Source organism: Ascidiella aspersa, chromosome 4 (genome assembly GCF_963924565.1).
Source record: "Ascidiella aspersa chromosome 4, kaAscAspe10.2, whole genome shotgun sequence".
In the NCBI taxonomy this organism is placed as follows: Eukaryota; Metazoa; Chordata; class Ascidiacea; order Phlebobranchia; family Ascidiidae; genus Ascidiella; species Ascidiella aspersa.
The window spans coordinates 14619108-14640136 of NC_139450.1; the positions used below are offsets into that span (position 1 = coordinate 14619108).

Consider the following 21029-nt stretch of genomic DNA (forward strand, 5'->3'; position numbering starts at 1 on the left):
ATGCAACACTGGATATTCCACTATTGTATAATTTGTTGATGGACTTAATTAAATAAACATTTTAATACATGGCCTAAAAGCGTTCGTATAGCCTCACTCTCTTAACAAGGTTGGTTAACCACACCATAATAGTAAAACCAGGGACACGAAACGAAACAGTTTTTAGTATCTGCTAAATTTTCCATTGTACAGTACAGCTTTCCCGTTGCTGTAGAAATTTGGTTTTGGACCTTGAGCACCTGGATGGGAGGTGGCGCTGCGGAGTTGTTTATTGGCAATGACGTAATTATTTACGAGAAAAAAATGTGAAGGCGAGGTCGCGGGTTTTTGTAATGCAAATAGAGAAATACCGAGCAAAAGCGGAACTCAACGAGCGAATGTGTACGTTGTAAGCCAACGTCTGAGTTTGTATCACATTTATTTTAAAACTAGGAGTAGTTTCTGACTTGATATTTCCAAATCGGAAGTAATTGTACTAATAACTTCCGGAAGTTTTAGAAATTTTGACGTTGGTCTTAAAGTTAGATAGCTCAAATTGTAAGACATGTAGTTTGTAGATAGCTGTAATTATACAATACAATTATGCATGTAGTTATATTTAGTAGGATCAATAAATAAACACGTTTACTTAGCCTCAAAATACAAGCTCATAAGGAAACCGTGGCGTTGAATAACATGCATTTTTTATGTGTCGTTTCAGTTTTTATACTATGCAATATTATCTGAAATTTAGATAACTTATATTTAATAATAATCGTTGATGGGATGTGAACGCTTGCAAATTAAAAAATGCAGATGTGTTTCAAGAGGAATACAAGATGTCCATTTAAAGACTCTGTAGCAGAAAAAAATCGACTGACTAGATTTTCTGCTTTGTTAATTGCCCTTTTGTTTTTACTACAATATGTGGCGCAAGGTTCTGCAAAACGGTTTTCAAAAAGTTGCAATTCAGACTTGTGTGATTTCAACAATCTTGTAGTTAAAAAGGAGCGCAATGGCCAGGTTTACCTTGCTGGGAAAAACACACTGTTTCAACTATCAAGTGATTTAGTCTTAAGACATTCAGTCCGAACTGGACCATCAGAAGGTGTGGACGCAATTAACAAAATTTTACTTATTGATAATAAAAATAAACGAATTATAGTTTGCAGCAGCATCAATCATGGCCTTTGCGAATTAAGAAGCGAAAATGACATTACAAATGTCCTTGCTCATATGAATGTAAATGCCACTGCAGTTAAGCAATATGTCGCTGCAGGTGGTGACTTGAGTACTGTTGGTTTCCTTGCCTCTGTCGACAACACTGGTCAACAATATCTTTTTGTTGGTTCATCTAAAACTGCAAAGGATGATGATCAAGAAAATGTTTTTACTGTTTCGCAGCGCATGCTCTACGGTGACAACACAAAGGGTAACATGTTTTCCGTACAGCTATTTCAGGACGGGATTTATGTTGGTGATATGGGCCTCATTATGAAGAAATCTGCTGTTAGAGATGATTTTCTTGTCACATTTATTGATGGGTTTCACAGAAGCGGCACTGGGTACTTTGTTATGACACATCCTGCCTCTATTAGTGGTTCAACCAAAACCGAATCTTTCGTGGCTCAAATATGTTCTGCAGCAGATCCGCGTGGTTTGATGCGATCCTACCTTGAACTTCAGCTGTCGTGCACTGCTAATGGAATAACTTATCGTAAAGCCAATTCCACTGTTACAAGAAAGGTTGGCAACCAGCTAGCAACACGTTTAAATATTCCTGTGGATAAGTCAATGGAAGTGATGTTTGTTTCGTTTGAGGACTCTTCTGGTGGCAGTGCTGTGTGTCTGTATCCTCTTTATGAAATTGACAACAAATTTGTGGACCTATTGAACAGCTGTATGAAGGACAGAATTAACCCTCCAAATAAGATTCTTTGGGTGCAACGAGATAATGTGCCTTGTGGCCAGGGGGTACGTTAAAATACTCAGTTGAAATGTTACATACACTTAAATCTTTAGCAAACTTGGAATATATGGTTTTTATAGTTAAAGAATTCAATTGTTTTTAATTAAAGAATTAAAATGTCACTATCTTTTTTACCTGTTTTGTTTTATATATGTTACATAGGAAAATAGTGACTTCAATCAACTTTTTTATTATTATTCAGAGGTTCTCAGTTTCCAGTCCAGTTTGCAGTATCAGTGGAATTTGGGATGTTGCACAGTTTTTGCAAGGTGACTCCTTTGTTAAAGAGGCCACCTATAGATCATCCAGTGATGTTGTTACTGCCATGGAGGTTGCCACCTCCTACGAGAACACTGTTGTATTTTTGGGAACAAATCATGGAGATCTTCTCAAGGTGATTAATTCAATTCAATCAGTAGTAGAACATTTTAGTCAAGATCACATAATCAGATAAAAACATTTTCTTAACAGAGACTATGGGTAGATACTAGATATTCTTCCATAACCTGACCATTTTTTTTTTCAAAGTATATATATATATATATAGTAAAAATATTTTGTTTTGTTTAGTTTAAGGTTAACTCCGGCCTGAGATTTGATGGAGCTAATATGGTATATGAGACAACTCCCATTGATGAACCTTCAAGACTGCCTGTCAGAGCTGTCGAACTTGCATACAATGATCCAAATAGTGAGAAGACACCTCTTGTTTATGCAATGACTCCAAATTCTGTTGTTGGTTTGCCATTATATGAATGTGAACGATGGTCTGATTGCAGTGGCTGTCTCGGTTCTGGTGATCCATTTTGTGGTTGGTGCACTTTAGAAAGCAGGTGAAAATTACATTAAATATGTAAAATTTAATTTGTGAAGTCTTTTTTTAATTGTATAAATTATTTATGTTTGTTGTAAAGTTAGGGGTGGAAATTTAAATATGTGTTTTTTATTCAGGTGTTCATCAACTGAAAGATGTCGAAGTAGTGGTTTTATTAACTCTGCAAAAAATTGTCCTACACTTACATCAACTGCGCTTTCACTTTCAATCCATGCCACACAACAAATGGTAACCTATTTAGATGAATATGTTTAAACCTGAAATACTTTCTTATGGTATTAATACAGAGACATTGTTTAACCGTATATATATATATATGTTTTACCTAATAAGCTATTCAAATACTTGTTTAGATTACATTACGAGCAGGAAACATACCTCCAATGGGTGCAAACACTTACAAGTGCAAGTTTGATCAGTATACTTCTGCAAACACATTAAGTGACTATAATTCAGGGGATAAATCCACCACTATTAGGTGTGACACTCCTTCTAAATCATCGGTGCCACCCCTTGTAAATTCAGGTACATAATTTGTTTTTATGACTTTGTTTACAAACAGATTATATACTTGCTCCCATCTAAGCACTTTCCACTTGTTCAGACATGTTAAATATAAACAAGAAGTATGTTAAGGATATTGTAACCTACTTGTGTGTTGCCTTTATGTCTGATAAAACACATAAGTAGTTACTAATCCAGAAAAAAGTTCAGAAATTTGGTTGTATAATCTAGAATGGGTTAGTGTTAAGAGTTTTTAGCAAGTAGACATCCTACCCTAATTAGTAACATATTACTTTTAAAAAGATAAGTTATCTACGGTCAGAAGATTGAAATTATGTGGGTGATGGAAAATTAAAATTTGACTGGTTCTATACATGACAAACTCGTGTGATGACAAAAATATTGCAAATTAGTCCACTTTGGTCAATTTAGCCTGTAGTGAACTTTGCTTCCCCGGGTTACTACTAATTTTGAAGCATCTGCAACAAAATGTAACTTTTTTACTTGGCATCACTTTTCAGTGTAAAATTACATAAACTCATTCATGTGATACCAAAATGACATATGCCTGCTCTTAGGTACATGTGCAGCTATTGTCTCATCCCTAAAAACTAGCATGATTTTTTTTTAAAACATACAGGCTTTCGGAATATACCTCTGTCCATCATCTACAACAACAAAGCGCTGGTAACCACCAACTTCACCTACTATAACTGCTCTTATCATTCCTCCTGCATGTCATGTGTGGAGAGTGGGTTTATCTGCCGGTGGTGTATCTATGAGAATACTTGTGTTGAAAGAGATTCCGATTGCAAGCAGGTCAACAGCAATTCAATTGCAAAAGACACATCGGTTAGTAATTTCAACTTATACAGTTATAGCTTTAGTGTCCTACTTTTATCTACAGTTGCATTTACACTGCATTTTACTTTGTCTAAATTACAATGTATGAGTGTTCATTATTATTTTATTACGGACACTTTTTGTCAAAACCCTTGTGACCTTGTAATTTGCCATTAAGCGTGTGTTTGGCCATTTGGCGTTTAATTGAAACTTCTGTTGTAACAACGTTTCGTAATACCAATCCACTAAGTGGCTCTGGGGCTCGTGTTGTGGTAATCGAACACCGTTTATCGGGGCACAATTTATTTGCTTGCTATTTTGCGTTCGTTTTTGTGGGGGAACCCTAAGCGCCTTGGCACAATGACAAAACCCAGTGTGAGTGTCCGTCAGCAAAAGTCGCTCTCTCGACCCAGATAGTGCGAGGGATTACTTCCCATTATGCGCCTGAGCCTTTCAAACGCGCGCTAACACCGGGCCGCATCTAATCCCGCCATACAAGCTCTAGTGTTTCCGTCTTTCGGTATCAATCGTATCTGTGCGACCGCTGATCAGTCATCAGTCATCTCACCCATATTAGCGCATTGTTGGCATCGGCGTTTAGATAGTTTGAGGCGTTTGAGCCAAATATTTCTGGCCAGACCTTCACAGCCGTTTTATTTGCGGTCCGTCAAGTTTTTCACGTTGCCTTCGTAACATTTATCGCTGCATTTGTTAAAAAGTGCTGTCGCCTATAAAAACGGAAACAAAGGGTCCTTAGATTTAAAATGTAGCCACGCACGTTGGTCTTGTTAAGTCCAGGCATACTTGGACGGTGTAGAATGCTGGTAAGATTGTTGCCCTGCAGCTATGTACGATTCGCAAGCCCACTCTCTCTTGCGCTGGGCACGACTTGTTTCTCACGCGCGTTCGAGGCCATTTTTTGTCGGTTTGCTTGTCGCTGTAATTTGTACTTATCTGAATTGTTCTTTCACTTCTCTTTTCCGCTTTCCTTTATTATCTGGGACCGCTACATTGTCGCCTAATTGCCTAGTGAGTACTCCGATAATCTTAAACGGCAGTAAATTGATAATTTCTATTAGTCGTAACTGGCAACAGTTGTGCAGATTCCTGAAAATTATTTTTACAGCTGGTTTCGTAATATGTTGGTATTGTTACATGTGTTACTGACATTATATGACATTAAAAGCAATACATGAATTAAAAAAATTGCTTACACATAAACATTTTTGACTTTTATCTTTTGAACTTCTTCTCCTATAAAATTAATAGGTTCACTTAAAGAACCGATATACCCAACTATACATTCTGAACTTGAAACAATTGTAAGTCAAAAAGCGACGGTAATTTTTTAATTGTACGCGATCTAACTTTTGCTATATCCTTATTCATCATGGTCGCTTAAACCTTAATTTCATAATGCGATGTGTAAAAAAAGTTTGTGCGCATATAGCTGCTTGGGACTTAAGGAGTAAGAGTTAGTGGTGTTAAGATTCTGAATTGTGCTATGGAAGGTATCTTTCGAGAGAGTGCTACCAATTCACAGGAAAGCACCCGAGTTAATTTTTAACAAATTGACTTTACGCCAGGGTCTTAACTAAACCAACAACGGTGATATTTGGATTCGCACTTTTCCTGGCTTTTACTTCTGTAGAAAATACAACCCTTCCATTAAATTGATTTGTGAGTCACTTGTTATTGACTGGGTAGACGTTGGCATTGCTGCGGAGAAAATGCTGTTTTGCTGTAGCGTCGTTTTTAACTACGCTGACCGGCGGTCTGACTTGCCATTTCGTTTCGCCCGTGGGTATTGAGAAACTTGCACGGTTCCGTTGTTGCGCATGACTGGGCCAGCGCCTGCGCGTCATTGCAAAGGAATTCGTTCTGTATTCGCGCGTTGTTCGGCCCGTTTAGACTACGGGCCGCCGCGCTTGCGTGTTTTTCGACTTACCAGCGGATTTGGATCTGGGTCCTGGACAAATTAGCGAAAAGCGCTCGGCGCGTTTGCTTGGTTTAAAACCCGTGATCGCGCACCTTCGACCTGGATTGTACGTGCCAATTGGGATTTAAAAAAAACGCTAGAACTCGTAGGGGGCACCCTCGCGTTCAATCGTGATTTTCTTCCGAGATGTATCAGGTAGCCGCCATTAGTCTCCTGGGCGTTAAGGTGCACCTCACGACGAAGTAAAGGCGACGATTTAGATTAACTTAAGGCGCATAGAATTTTTCGTTCAACAAACACGTTGATGGTCAGATTATAACACGCCAAACTTTGTTCGAACTTCATTATTTGCTTTCTTACCAGACACTTGGTCTCAGTTGGTGAATTTGACCCACTTCTTGGCCTGCTTTACCCTTAGGGAACGTTTCTAAAATTACAAAATATATACTGTCTTCGTGTTTATTTGGCTATTTCCGCAATTAGACCAAATGCTTGACTGTTGTCGCTCTGTGACCACTTGAGGCCGTATTTTGATATTGTACTACTTTTTGTGCTTTTTGAACCCTCCACCTGCGTTCAGTGTCAAACTGACGTGTTATAGATTGAAACGATGTAGCGATATTTTGTTGCGCCATAGTTTCCCATTGTTTGTCCGTCAACCTAGACCCGAGGAATTTCCGCGTCATTGCTTTGCCCACGTGCCACTTCGCTCTAGCTTTCTGTTCCGTTTCAGTAAAAATAAACGGTTTTCTCAAAAGTATTAGTTGCAATACGCAGCAACTCATTTGTCGTCAATTTAGGATTATATTAAATTACATAACAACCGTAAAATTGAACGCAAAAAAAATAATTAGTTGTACACAAATAAAAAACCTTAGCTATTTTCTGTGTGCGCTAAATACGCCTTGTTTGACTCATCGAATTGCGCCAAAATGAGAAACGTTTTTAGATTAAAAGTTTCGTAAAAAATAATATTTCAAATTAAGATAATAATACTTGTTATTCAGCCGAAACTGCGACCACCGTGACATGTCAACCAGTTTTGCCTCCGTATGGATTAATTACTTAATCAATCCGTTCCCTTGCACCTTGTTTAAACATCGCCTGTGTTTTTCGTTTGTTGGGCACTTTGAGTTCCTTTTTTTAACCCGTGTTCCGGGCCGCAGTTCATTTTAGATAAAAACATATCGCTCTTGTTATTGGTTTATGTAAGTTTACCTCCATTTACTCGTTTTATATGGAAATGTTTGGAAATAGTTGAAACGATCCCACATGATACATATAAAAATCGAACCTATAAAATCCAAGAAAACAAAGAACCGTCTTTAGAAAATGACCCAAGACGTATACAAATTTTGCTTTTTATTTTTATTCACTTGTGCATACCGATAGAAGTCTTTTAGATTATTTTGATAGTCGCGATAGTACTCTTACTTCTACACAGTGAACGTCCTAATGTTTCCGCCACAGCTCTCTTTCTCCGTCCGTGTTAATCTATTGTTGTGATTCTGGCCTTGTACGTCCGCATATTACCAGAGCACGGGACGCAAAAGGTGATTAATACTCGTCCCGGGGGCGGGTTTTAACTCTCGTCGAAAATCGCCCGGTTCGCGCGTCTGTGGCCGGATTAGAGGTCGCCCTGCGATTGAGCTCGGTCACACCTCGCCGGTCGCGCCGCCACGCTAGAATGCGCGCAGGAATTTGCGGCTCGGGACCGGCCCGGGCACGCATTCGTTGCGTTTAAATGGCCGCCTGCTGCAGGGTCTTGACACACACTCGACCTTCGACTTTCCCGATCCTGGCCTGTTTGTGGTTAACCCTGTTCGCTTCTACCCGTTGCGCCGTAAATTTTCTTTGACCCTACGTTCCTCCCTTCGTGCTTTCTGCCATGTCTTTCCACTTGAAGTAATTCTTACTTGGTCCACTCAGCAAGGGCTGCTGTATGTGTGCGGCTGCTCGCAAAAGTAACCCCATCACCTTAATAGGAAGTCCTAATTTTTTGTATTTTTATTTTGAAATATTTTGTTTAAACAGCCTAAAAAGACTTACTAAAGACTTTTTGGTTGCCTAGTCATGATCAGCCTTAAGTGTAAAACCTTCACTTGTATTCCACGCACGCGAATAGGCTTAAGATCTGTTTGACCCACAAACACAGCGCTAAAAATACCATCTGTGTGTTAGCGTAGCTGATCCAGCTTTTATGTAAAGCATGCATAAAATTCTTGACATTCAACACACTGTTCCACGCTTTCATCCACAAAACCATTGGCTTTTGCCTTGAAATATTTTATCTACTTTACATTTTTGTCACCACTGACTACTTGACATACAGAAACTTTGTTCCGGTTTGCAAGTGAGAATAAGTTGATTCTAATTTTTGAACAAGAATGGTAGCACACATTTCAATTTTCCTATTAAAAAACTATAATACCTTCTGATGCTTGCTAGTATTTAGTGAAAATTACGCGGTTGCAAACCAGCGAGGCCCCAATATAGCGCAGATTTGCCAAGGGCCGTTTTAGCAAACGCAGCGCTGCGATTTCTAGACCGTGGGACTCAGCTGGCTTTTCTGCCAAGGCAAAGATTCCGGGAAATGTTAAGCGCCAGGCACCTCTATATTTGTACAAGCGAGGGCTGCCAGGAGCGCCAGGTATTAGCTGTTCGCTGTGCTGCCACCGACTCGTTTGTTTTCGTTGGGAGTAGAAGACTTGGTGCAAACCAACTTGCGCTATCGACGTCGGTCGCCGCCGCCGCTTATGTGAATTCCCTTAAATCCTATAAGCAGTATTAGTCGATATCACGTCTTTGAAAGCGGCCACGCAAGCGATATTACAATGCAGAGATTAAGCTGTATCGCACGTGATTGCAAATTGCAAAACGCATGGCGTAACTGCTGAATTCCTTTTCATTTTAAATTTCACTATTTTAAAATGCACAAAGTATTGCTGGGAACGCTTAAAATTGAGATCGGCGGGTTCATTATAAAAACTTTAACCGTGACGTTTATCGTTTTATTATAAAAAGTTTAACCGTAACGTTTATTTATAACAATAAATATAAACATGCCGCGTACAAACCCGCCTGGCGTGGATTTTTTGTCTGGCCCTGTTGCTTACCCCATAGGAAGCATAAAACTAGTACTAAAAACACATAGTGGGCCACATAGCCTCATGTGTGGCCACGTGGAATTCGTCCTGCTGCTTTTTCCCGCTACCTGGAAGGAAAGTGTGGCAACGAAGCACTAACGTTACAAGGGTCGAGAGACGTTCACCACGCAGTGATGCGCGCGCTTCATTCGGTGTCAGGTTACTCCGGACGGCCAGCAAAAACTCGTCGCAAGTGTTTGGCCTTTCGCGGCAGGGTGCGAGAATGCTAATATCCGACCCGAGATGCTTTCTCGGAGAACGCGAGACTGCTTTTGTGGCCTGTGAGGTCAGAAAGCCAGTTTCGCGCCACGTGTGAAAATACTTGGCTTTTTCTTTTGGAATTGTCAAAATGCCACTTAAAATGTAAACGGAATAATTTCTTCCTGTACGTAGTTGTGTTAAAATTAAAAAATGGCCTCTTCGCGTGTTAAGACATTTTGTATAATGGCAGAACCACTTTGTTTTACCACGTTGAGCGTTTTTACGTCTTTACTGTTGCCGGCGATTTCGGTGCAAACGTATTAGGTACCCCCTGATGCGTGATATAGGAGGGCAAGTTTTTCAGACTTAATAGTGTGTGTGCGCGCTTAAAGCGACCTTGTTTGGCTTCTGGTGTTTAATCAACATTGCTTGTCGTATTGAGGATTAAGCAGCTCCAGGGAGTCAATAAAGGGTAACTTTTTTGTACCACTTTGGTAGGCCACTATTGTACCACTAACTAGTGGTTCTGAACCAAAACTGAAGTCTTTTTCATTGTGCAGGAATTTATTAATAATAAAGTGGCTAACTCAAGTTGATTCATATCTCAAAGTTAATACATACAAAACAATGTTATTTTAAACAGAAACACCATCTGTAATTTTTAAGCATCGTTGCCAAACGCTTACAAGTAACTAACAAGGCGAGTTCCTTCCGCGACAAGGTAGTAACACCAACTGCCATAAGGACAACTACAATGTCAAGCCAGCACACTATTAAATTAGTCATAAAACACTTGACAAGGTCCGCCACAAGAAAAACTTTTTTCGTAGGCCTCATACTAACGGTGATGTAACCAGTGTAACGTGTATAAAGGATATATTGTCCAACATGAAATAACGTCGAGTTAAAACCGCAACCAACTGCCTTACAGTTAACCTAATGAACGTTCTACCAATATCTTAATTGTTGAAATTTTGCAATACATAAACAAGTCCTGACTTTTTCAAATCGATTTAATAAACAGAAAAAAATATTTACATCCCCGGTAGTCTTGAGCCCTGTGAGTGGCCTCGACAACGATTTAATTGTGTTTTTAATAAAAAAAAAAACCTTTCATAAGAAGCACCTACATCTGTACAAAAATACGCATATTTGTTCGTATTATTGCATCGCACGCCAAACGACGTTTTCAATTCCTTTCAGGGATGTCCGCAAGTCAGCTCGTTCCGCGTTGACGGACGGGATCAATCCACATTTTACCTTGTGGACGGAGGCAGCTCATCAATCGACCTTCGGGGAGAGCGTTTGCCCGCCAGCACCGAGTACCAATGCGAGATCAGCGTTCCCGGTGTCAAAAAATGGACCGTCAGTGCAATCAGGTCGTCGGAATCCGTTGTCAAGTGCAGCAGCGTGTCGGTGAGGTCTTCCACTACTGTAGCGATAATATTTTGATGCTTTGTAATGACGCATGTCCGATACTAAATATATTAACATCTACACTAAAGGTCGACATTTAAAGAAAATAATGATTTAGCTGTGTGGTTTAGCAGCACAAATACGTATAAACATAACTTTTTATTGAGTATTTTTAGGCCGTACCCTATTGTAACGCAATACCCCTGATTTATTTGTGCAATAAACGTGATAAAATATTGCTTTGATCGTGAACTACAGTCAAAATATTTAAATCTACCAATATTTCCTTTACCACGAAAACTCTTATATGTTTACCGACCTATATTGCATTTTTAAATCGTTAAACAAGATTCTGAATCAGTGGTCGGCAAACATTTTTGTCGCAGCTCAAATGCACCTTCAAGATCTGTTGAAGGCCCACTTGTGAAATCAGTACGAAAACAGGGGCGGACCCGGGATTTTTGTTCTGTGGCCAGTTATGTTCTCAGTACATGCTTGCTGTTCTTTTGCTAGACTGGCCCATACAGTAGGCAACATCTTGTTTCCCATACAAAGTTTTCTTGTTTCCCATACACAGTTAAGCTTTTTCCCTCATCTGGGATTAGCAATACACAATATACACGCAAAATTATAATAGTATATAACGTTATATTGTGTGCTTAACGTATTAAGAAAAGGAACAGCCTGGAATTAATAATGGCCTTAAAAATGTTTTTAAATGCTTTGACATTCAATTAGATCGTCAAACAAAAGTAAATGCGCTTCTCAAAACGCGACCTAACTTGCAGCATCTTGTCATTTCCAGGGTTTTGTTCCGACCGGAGCTCGCAGCAAGAACGCAACAGTCACAGTGAGGTGGAAGGATAACGTGGCCATCGACTCCACGCAACCCCTAACAAGTAAGTTCACCGGTTTGATTTTGTGATTTCGAGGCCCCTTTCTACGGGCGAGGTTCTTGCAAATAATAAAGCACTTGCTGTAGATGATTTGCATTTATGGTTGCGGATTTATGATAAATTTAGCACCGGCTCAATTATGTTTATCTTTAAGGCATGTTCCATTACTCATTTATATGACAGTCAACCATTAATGGATGGCTACTCTAAAGTTAGTGTACTTTGCCTTATTTTAAATATTAATACCGACATGACTAATGCCTTTGTTTTGCACTTACTAAGACTTCACCGACTGGTGGCTGTTTTCTGTAATTCAAAAAGTTCGCATCGTGAAATATAGCCACCTACATATTTACTTCCACCGACAAGGTGAAAACAACCGAAAGACAAACTTATTTTTAAGACCATGACCGACCAGTCCGACCATGCGAAACGTTAACAATGTGGGAACATGCGAAATAATTGACATTCGTGCCACGCGGCGCAAACTGTTCGCTTCCTCTTGAACTCAGGATTATTTACCAGAATTATTTGAAGTCTATGATACCAGGGGCTCTTTCATTGAATAGTAACTGCGGTCGATCTAGCGGCCCGGAAATGGCACGATAACTTGATGAGACCACCACCTTTAAAGCGGCTATGTAAACTATATAAGGGATCAATATGGAAACAAACGATTGAAAAGGACACGCTTCACGGTGCTGGTCTAAAACCCTACCACTTCAAAAAAATTAACGTACATTATTTGGGTTATGGTGCGGGTTAGCATTTGGGTTATGGTGGGTGTTACGTGTTTATCAACACAGTAAACACCTAAAGTAACAGTGGGTGATGAGTTATTATATTAATCTCCCAGATTGCAATGTCAAATTTGACTGCTGGTTTCGTTACTGTACCTAGACAAAACAAGTGGTAGGATTCTGGGCCTGCGCCCGCTTTACTTACTCTTACGTTAACTGGCCCACAGCCACTCAAAAATAAAACTAACTAAAATTTTGATCATGTCGTCTCGCAGTTGTGATGTTCATGTGCACCCTGGACACTAGCGAGAACAACTGCGGAACCTGTCTTCAATCTTCCGAGCAGTGGCACTGCGGCTGGTGCGACGCAAAGAGCCTGTGCACGCATACCAGCGAGCAATGTAACAACCGTTGGATCAAGGCGCAAGCCAACCAAGTGTGCAGCAACCCGCGTATCACCAGCGTGAGTTTGCCGAATTTCGTCTCTTTACCAACTATATTACTATACCGTTTGTTCTACAGTATATTCGCTTGAAGAGAGGTGGGCCGTTATGGCGCTTCGCCGGATTTTAAGCCTTTTCTAACTGAGATGTAACTATAGTCCGATAATAACACATATTGCTTAGCTAAAAACAAAGGAAACAAATAATAATTAATTAATGCCTAGTCAAAGTATTTGTTTCTAAGGGCGAATGAAAGGATAGACATTTTTTAAAACTCGATTTTGATGTTTGTATAACAAATCTGGTACACGTTCATGGCTTACAATATTACAAAGAAAAAAACCTTCAAAGTAAAACGGAGAACTATGTTTAATGTGTACGTTAAAACGCTTAATCGTTGCGATTCACGCTCAAGCGAAGCTTTAGTCGGCCCTAAACGATGGTCACGAAAAAATATTGCAATATTAGTATTATTATCATTGCAGTTTTCACCGACCAGCGCCAACCCGGGTGGCAGCACCACGATCACGCTAAACGGGACAAACTTCGACCGAAGAATGAAGATGAGAATCACAGTGGCTGGCAACCCTTGCACGCTTAAATCCGCCGACTGGTAGGTCAAAGCGGTTTTAGTTTGTTCATGCAATACAGTTTTTTTGCCAAATGCTTAAGAAATATAGTTCATTTGGCCCTTTTTGCTTACACCAGTGTCGCGGTGTCGTATAACCAATTTTGCATCTTATTTTTTAATTAAACGCTTTTAATGTTACACAGGCAATGTAAACAAGGAAGAAGAACGTTGTTTTTGATTTAGCGCTGATACGAAAATCGATTTATCAATTTGGATTTGCAATGGACTTTAGGCAATAATTCAGGCTCGAACTGTTATAACATTTAACTGGGCCATGTGCTTCACTATACGCATCTCAACACATCTTACAAAGGTGCGACCAAAAAAGAATCCTTGTACAAAACAAGAAACACATCAATGTTAGAAAACTTTTTTCGGGTAACTTACAACTGTTTATCGTTGCAGCTGTTCCGCCAAATGCACAGTAACAAGCGCCACGCTCAAGTCTGGCAACATTACGCTTTGCGTGACCGACGAACTGAGGAACTGTAGAAGAGATCCCATCTACCATAACGTAACTCAGCAGGCAAGTCGCTAGTTTGTTGGAACTGTATTAGGACAGATTAGTTTCGCTCCTCATTATGTTTTTTCGTAACAGCCAAACTATTGCAAAACAAACGTTTAGCGAATTTAACGAAGTTATTGAATAAAAACTTATCGCGATAGTTTTATAATACTTTTTCTAAACATAAGTCAAATATAACTCATTTAAAAATGAAAGTCATTGCTTAAAAAAAGTCGTTTAAAAACGGCAACATTGATCTACAATACCGATTTAGAATTTAATCGTTTAGTTTAAACTTAAAACTTGTTTGCTTATCCGGTCGAACATCGAATCCAACGCAGGTTTTTCACTTCGTCCAATCGCGAATCGACTCCCTTCGCCCGACCCAGGCCCTCTGCGGCTGGGGAACCCCCATCACGATATCCGGTAAGAATCTGGACGCCGGTAACAATGTGCTGGTCAGTGTTGCCAAGCAGCCGTGCGAAGTGACCAGGTGAGAGAAATCAATGTTATTTCGACGTAAACATACAGGACGAAACCGTACAACTTAAGTACAAACATTCATTTAACGAAATACACTTCAAACGTATCCATATATAGATTCAATTTTTTTTCCAAACAACCGACTTAAAATTTGTTTTAAAAATGAATAAAGACTTATTCGAAACATTCAAAATGATACCTAATTCTGTATGGGTTTTGATGTTATTATTACGTCTTACTACAACCTCCAACCATTATGCTCCTAACTTAAAAATATTTTCGCCAAAAGCCTAACGGCAAAGCAAAACTGTAAGTCAATGACTTGGCTTTTATAAGGGTATGGGTTTTTTAAATTAAATATGCCTTGTTCTTGGGGTAGCGCTTTAGCTTAAAAATAAGAATCTCGTACGACTATTATGTAGACGCACTTCTAAAGAGATAGAGTGTCGGTTGCCATGCGGTGGAAGCTGTTCGACGTCGTCAGGCAACCGTCGGCGCCGCCACTCTCACCACAGGAGGAGGCACAGAGCAGCGCTGAGGCGAATGTATCGGGCGGTGTCCACTCAACCCAATGTTTGGGTAGGAGAGTATATAAATATTGTGTCTATAGTGCGTTTAAATACATGTATCCATGGCGCGTTTCGAAAACTAAGTAACCTAGTGCTATCAAAGTTATTTAACCTAAGGAACTGACAATATTGTTACTTCTTTAGTTTTGACCTTGGTTTAGTTCTGGATTCGAGTTAGGTACACCAAAGACTGGAGTACGAAACTAAAACAAAGCCCTACATTTTGAAGCAGTGATAATATTCGATACTCTCTGCAAACAAATGCTTTTTAAAATGTACCTCTGCAAGCAAATGCTGTAGCTTTCTTAGTCATCTGCTTGGCTACGCATTTCTTAAAGTGTAGTGCTAATGAGGGTGGTGACAAGCAGTTAGAAAAACCCTTGTTTAACGCAACATCTTTTTTCTGGGCAGCTTCACTTTGACGGAGTGCCGAAGGTTCCTAGCACCAACGGCTATGTGACCTTCCGCAACCGGACTGGAATAACCCAGATCTCTCCTTCCAAATCCTTTTACACTGGGGGAATTCCCCTGCGCGTCGACGGCAGCAATCTGTACCTGATCCACGACCCACACATCAGGGTTATTTGGCAAGGCACAGACTACATAACTGTAAGCGTTTATAGCCTGCGTTAACGCCTGTTTAAATAGGAAAGTTGGCTTTTACTACGTTTTGGTGGCAAGTCACCATTTAGGTTTATCATACCGAAAGCGGATTACCTTGATAAACATCAATAATACCGTTGGTTTTCAATAACCTAACCCCAATTAATCAAAATATGAAACGCCGAATTTTGCAAATCCCTTATATAAAGTATTATGTTGGTACCGTCTCCATGACGATCAGGGATCAACTTGTTCTTTGTGCATTACAAAAGTTTGATAGTTTTAAACACTAGGAGTAATTAGGTGCCTTCAGAATTTCTGAAATCAGTTGGTTTAAAATCAGTATTGTAGTGCAAAACGACCTCCGCAATATTGAGTGCTGATCAAGAAACGACCACAGCAGTTGCCTGCTGGGGATTAGGCCAATTTATTTCAATTATATTCCGAATCTTCCGGTATTTTATTTATTATATTTCGAATTCTGTCGGTATATATTATGAACTATGCCGTAATCCAGTGGTAGGCAAATTTTGGGCCGCGGCCTAAATGTGGGCCTTTTAGCAATACGGAGCCGCGAGATATTTATTATTATTTCAGTTTTAATATGTAGTTGTTCACCACATGATAGCTGTACAGTTACATTCATTGTACTGTGTTTTAAGATTTATTTTTTGTTAAATTAGACTGTAAATGCCGTTATTTTGAATAAATATGTTCGACTGTTCGCACTCGTTGGCTAGAGAACAACAGGTTTTTTAGGATAAAATGTTTTGTGATGTACGTTATAGCATTTTGGACCAAAAAAAAACGTCCGACCACTACGGTAATCGTTGTTTAATAGTACTTCAGCGGGGGTTTAGATCGCCCCAGGTGGATTTCATAGCTTAATCACTAGCAATAAACTTGTACAATTTAAAACTGTAAAACGGCACTAAAAAAAACATTGGTTTGGTTTGGCTCGAGTGCATATTATATAGTATACTGTTAGCCATCCATACTAATCAATAACTTTTTGCAGTCATGTACTCGCATTACGGAAACGAAGTCGCTTGAGTGCTTGTCGCCACGAGTGCCAAGAAGATCGGGTAAGTGCTTTGCAACCTATGTTTAAAAGGTTAAAACTGGACAGTCGTGCTTTGCGTCGAAACAAAAACGCTGCTTGAACGTTTAAAGTCGCTTGTGATTCTTGATAAAAAAGTGCAATTTTAACACCTACACAAGTCAAGGTTGTATACATCGATCGATTCGATGTCGACAAAGTTAACAAAAAAACGTAAGACAACCGACCGCGTCCTCTTTGAATGAAACCACTAAAGCAGTTATTTTATTGAAACTGACGTCTACGCGATTTCTAAATTCGTTATGGCCAGCTAAACGAAAATGCAGCGTTGTTTGTTTGGTTTTTAAATAATAAATCGTGTTTAATTTTTCCAGGCTCGTGGCCGGACGCAGTTTATATCACGTCACCTGACTGCAGCGAAACCCAGTGGACAAGTGGTCGGCTAAAATACGTCGCAGAGCCACAGGTCGACATGTTCGACACGCCCGACCAAACCAAGACCTTCCGAAACGAGTCCATCTACATTTCGGTTCGTATCGAGCCCGCTGAAATGTGTATATTGCAGTTTATTGAATGTTTGATGGTGTGCTGCTAAAAATGTACTACGTGCTTGAGGAACGCGGTTGCAGAAACACCGACCACATGAGGCTATATTTTCGAATAATTCCCGACAGGAAACCTATCTTAATCGTTAAAACAGATATTCATTTTTTTAATTGGCTTGGGATTAACGTAGCAGATTTTGCGGCTGTTTGTCACAGTAGGTTGGTTTCGTCCAATGTTCATCTTTGTATTCCTAATTTGGTGGGTTTTTTTAGTTCAAAAAAGTCTATTTTGAAAATATTAATCAAAAAACTCCTAATTTAACAAATTTTGCTTTTACCAAACTTGCCAGCGGCACAACACTAAAGGTTGGTTCACACTAGACGCACGCGTCTTGCTTTTGGCGTTAGCGTCTGGCGCAAAACGCCAGCGTCGTCCAGTTCACACATAACGCGTTGCAAGCGTTAACGGCAAATTTCCTCGCTTCTAACCGAAAGCGTCAAAGTTAAAATATTTCAACTTTCCGCAACCAAAAGCGTTTTAAAAACAAACGTATGACGTTGACGTCAGGCGCGTCTAGTGTGAACCAACCTTAACAGCGTCTTTGTAACTTGTTTGCAGGGGACGAACTTGTGTCCGGATATCGCTTCCTGTCAAGTAAAGGTGGTTGAGGTGAGGATAGGGGAGAAGAAGTGTGACATCCGGAGGTACGACATGGATCAGATTGAATGTCTTCCTCCTGCAGCCGACCTAGGCAGCTATTCGGTTAAGGTAAACCTAATCATTTTATTTCCCACTTTACCATGAAAACGTGACCACCACGACTCTTAAATAGTGTCGTCAGTATAAACCAGTGATTACCAAACTGTGTGCCTCGAGAGATTGTCAAGAGTGCCGGAAAACTTTTTGTAATTTTGTAATATAGGTTATTTATATTACCACTAGGCATACACCCAAGCATTTTAGACTTAAATACGCACTATACATTACACATTAATAATATTGAGACATTTTTATGTAGTAAGTCGTATGTTAAGGGCGATTTTAAAATTATTCTATTGTTGTTTTGTTAAAAGAGTGCGCGAAATAGTTAGGATTTTTTTAGTGTGCCGCAAACTAAAAATGGTTGAGAACCACTGGTATAGACTGATGTTGTTCAGTCATGTTTTTTGTTTCATTTCTGATTTACTCCTGTGCCTCCTATTTGTTACCGGTTTAGATCGATTCATTTTTTATCAAAGGAACTACTAGAAAGGCGAATAACTTTAAAAACTTACATTAGAAAAAACAATTCACAAATTAGATTAGATTTAGAGTTTCAACTATCTGCAGTTAACTAGAATTAACTAATGCCAAACTAAAACAAAAAATTGCCAAACTTTTTGACGTATACCACTTTATATAAAAGCTGATCCGTATTTTTTAACAGGTAAGCATCGGTGGCTTCAGCACCACGGTCGGCCAGCTGGTCTACATCAACGAGGAGACAATCAACCTGAAAGTGGTCGTTCCAGTCGCACTGGGATTGGTGCTGCTGGTCGGTGTCGTCGTGGTGTCCCTGATTTGCATTTACAGGCGTCGCATGCACGCCAGCGACCAGGAGGTGAAGAACATGCAAGTGCAGATGGTGGTCATGGAGTCCAAGGTTGCCAAAGTGTGCAAGGAGGGTGAGTGCGATATGAACTTTTTGAATTGCGTTTTTTTGGTCACTTAAACTGAATTAAAATATTTTTTTTCATTTTGATATGATTATTTTTTTATTTTTTTCGCACTAAAAATTAAATAAATAAAAATAAAGTATTTTTTACTTTGTTTAAAAAAATTGTTTCACCGTTTTTTTTGCACGTTCGATCGTTGTTATCATGTACATTGTAAACAGTGTGCGCCAAAGTAAAATGATGCATTTTGATACATGCAGTTTAACCTTGGTCGCCAATCGTTTATATCAAATGTGTTATTTGTTAATTTGTTCTAACTCGTACATTATGTTAATTTGTTCTAACTCATACATTTACAAGAATCATTATGGTCCAGAATTCGAAAATAAAGGATATATTATTAGCTGAGTTATTGTTTTAACTAAGTAAATTATGTTTTCTAATAGTAAAGTCAGCGATTTCAATTATGGTGATTGGTATGCCTACTGCGCGCATAAAGGTCTCCAAATTTACAAAACAACTGACCAAATATACAAATATTTGTTTTTTTTTACTCCCTGTCCAATTTTGTGCAGACCTAAACTACCTCTATATCACTTGACCAACGCTGTTTGCAAATGATATTTGTTACAGCTTTTGCCGAGCTCCAGACCGACATGAGCGAGTTGGACATGCTTGGTAGCGGCGTGGGAATTCCTTATCTCGACTACCGGAAGTACCTGCTCCGCGTTCTCTTCCCAGACCCTTCAAACCCGGCACACTACAACCTCCTATCAAATCCGCTGGAAAGAAGTGGTATGTCCCGAAAGTCGACTTTAAAACGTGGTCCATTGTTGTTTTTCTTTTACTGTTTGTCCAGCATATATATTGATTTTGCGCTTATAGTTGGAATTATATTGCCCTGATTAAGAGTGCCCAAATAGGCAATCGAAACGGTGACACTTTAATAAAAATTTTGCCGAAGGAGTAATTTTACAATTGAAACAATGCCTGGCAGCAACAGCATATTCATAAATGTCTCAACGACCCCCTTATAAATCTTATAAGAAATTGGGTATTGTTCGGTTGGTAGGTATTTTCATATCGTTAGTTAGAGTCAAAAACTAAAAAAATGCCGAGTAGAGTGACATTTTTCGAACAGCATAAATTAAAGAAAAATGTAAAATTTTACTTTTGAATTCTCAGACTCGCGAGCGAGTAACCGGCCGATACCTCCTCGCCCTGGCATGGAGCGATTCAACAAACTCCTTGACAACAAGGTTTTCATGCTCTGCTTTATACGCACCATCGAACGCCAAAGGACCTTTTCAATGAAAGACAAGTAAGGCCTTTCGATCGTATAGCAGTGCAACATATTTTAATAAGAAGAACGAAAAATATATGAATCACAATACTTATTCTATAAAGAAAAACTCTTTTCATATAATGCAATTAAACTGTGTTGTATAGCAAGTAACATATTGAACTTTTGGGATCACTAATACAGGGTAAACGGAAACGTTTTTATGGGGTTCGAAAATAAATCAGAAGCCTCTATAAACTTGTTCGTTTCGACAGGTCGAACGTCGCTGGTTTGCTGCTGATTGTTCTTCAGAACAGACTTCAATACGCCACTGAGTGAGTATGCTGGCAATAGCACATGGATCTTTGTTTTTTTATTGATCATATATATCCTTGGGAATTTTTACTATTATTACATTTTTAGAAAAGCGTAACATAAAACAAACATCTGCCAAACCTGCTGCTTTACTGCACAAGGTTTGACACCCTTTGGATTTATTTAGGGTAATGATACCACAGGGTTGTCACAAAGTCTCTTTAAAAGTCTTTAAATAGTTTTTGAATTTAGTTTGTGTCCATCTTAGGTTATTAGTGCCTTATTAATTGTTTTTTTAATTGTGTTGACCATGGTATTTATACTGTGTTGTTTTCGAATTGTATTAAAAAATCGTTAAGCGATCCGCTTTTAGGTCTTTTATAAACCTAGAAATTTTCTTTGAAAAGTTTTAAACTGTACGAACTGATAATTTTAGATATATCAGAAAGTTGAATATACGCGCTATTTA

The 21029-nt window shown here is 39.2% G+C and overlaps 1 protein-coding gene across 1 annotated transcript in view; it reads left to right on the plus strand.

Annotated features, from left to right (window-relative positions):
• Positions 1 to 707: 707 nt before the first annotated feature.
• The window catches only part of LOC146148100 (plexin-A4-like), a 30892-nt gene continuing 10570 nt past the window's right edge, over positions 708 to 21029 (plus strand). Inside the window, exons 1-21 of the mRNA XM_083388664.1 lie at positions 708 to 1953; positions 2151 to 2342; positions 2519 to 2781; positions 2900 to 3011; positions 3137 to 3308; positions 3928 to 4139; positions 10620 to 10832; positions 11638 to 11731; positions 12744 to 12931; positions 13397 to 13524; positions 13948 to 14068; positions 14389 to 14540; positions 14953 to 15109; positions 15511 to 15708; positions 16721 to 16787; positions 17137 to 17291; positions 17927 to 18076; positions 18735 to 18972; positions 19597 to 19758; positions 20149 to 20284; positions 20521 to 20580. Of these exons, the coding sequence (XP_083244790.1) occupies positions 790 to 1953; positions 2151 to 2342; positions 2519 to 2781; positions 2900 to 3011; positions 3137 to 3308; positions 3928 to 4139; positions 10620 to 10832; positions 11638 to 11731; positions 12744 to 12931; positions 13397 to 13524; positions 13948 to 14068; positions 14389 to 14540; positions 14953 to 15109; positions 15511 to 15708; positions 16721 to 16787; positions 17137 to 17291; positions 17927 to 18076; positions 18735 to 18972; positions 19597 to 19758; positions 20149 to 20284; positions 20521 to 20580 (4334 nt within the window). The 5' untranslated portion in view covers positions 708 to 789. The remainder of the gene's footprint in view (positions 1954 to 2150; positions 2343 to 2518; positions 2782 to 2899; positions 3012 to 3136; positions 3309 to 3927; positions 4140 to 10619; positions 10833 to 11637; positions 11732 to 12743; positions 12932 to 13396; positions 13525 to 13947; positions 14069 to 14388; positions 14541 to 14952; positions 15110 to 15510; positions 15709 to 16720; positions 16788 to 17136; positions 17292 to 17926; positions 18077 to 18734; positions 18973 to 19596; positions 19759 to 20148; positions 20285 to 20520; positions 20581 to 21029) is intronic.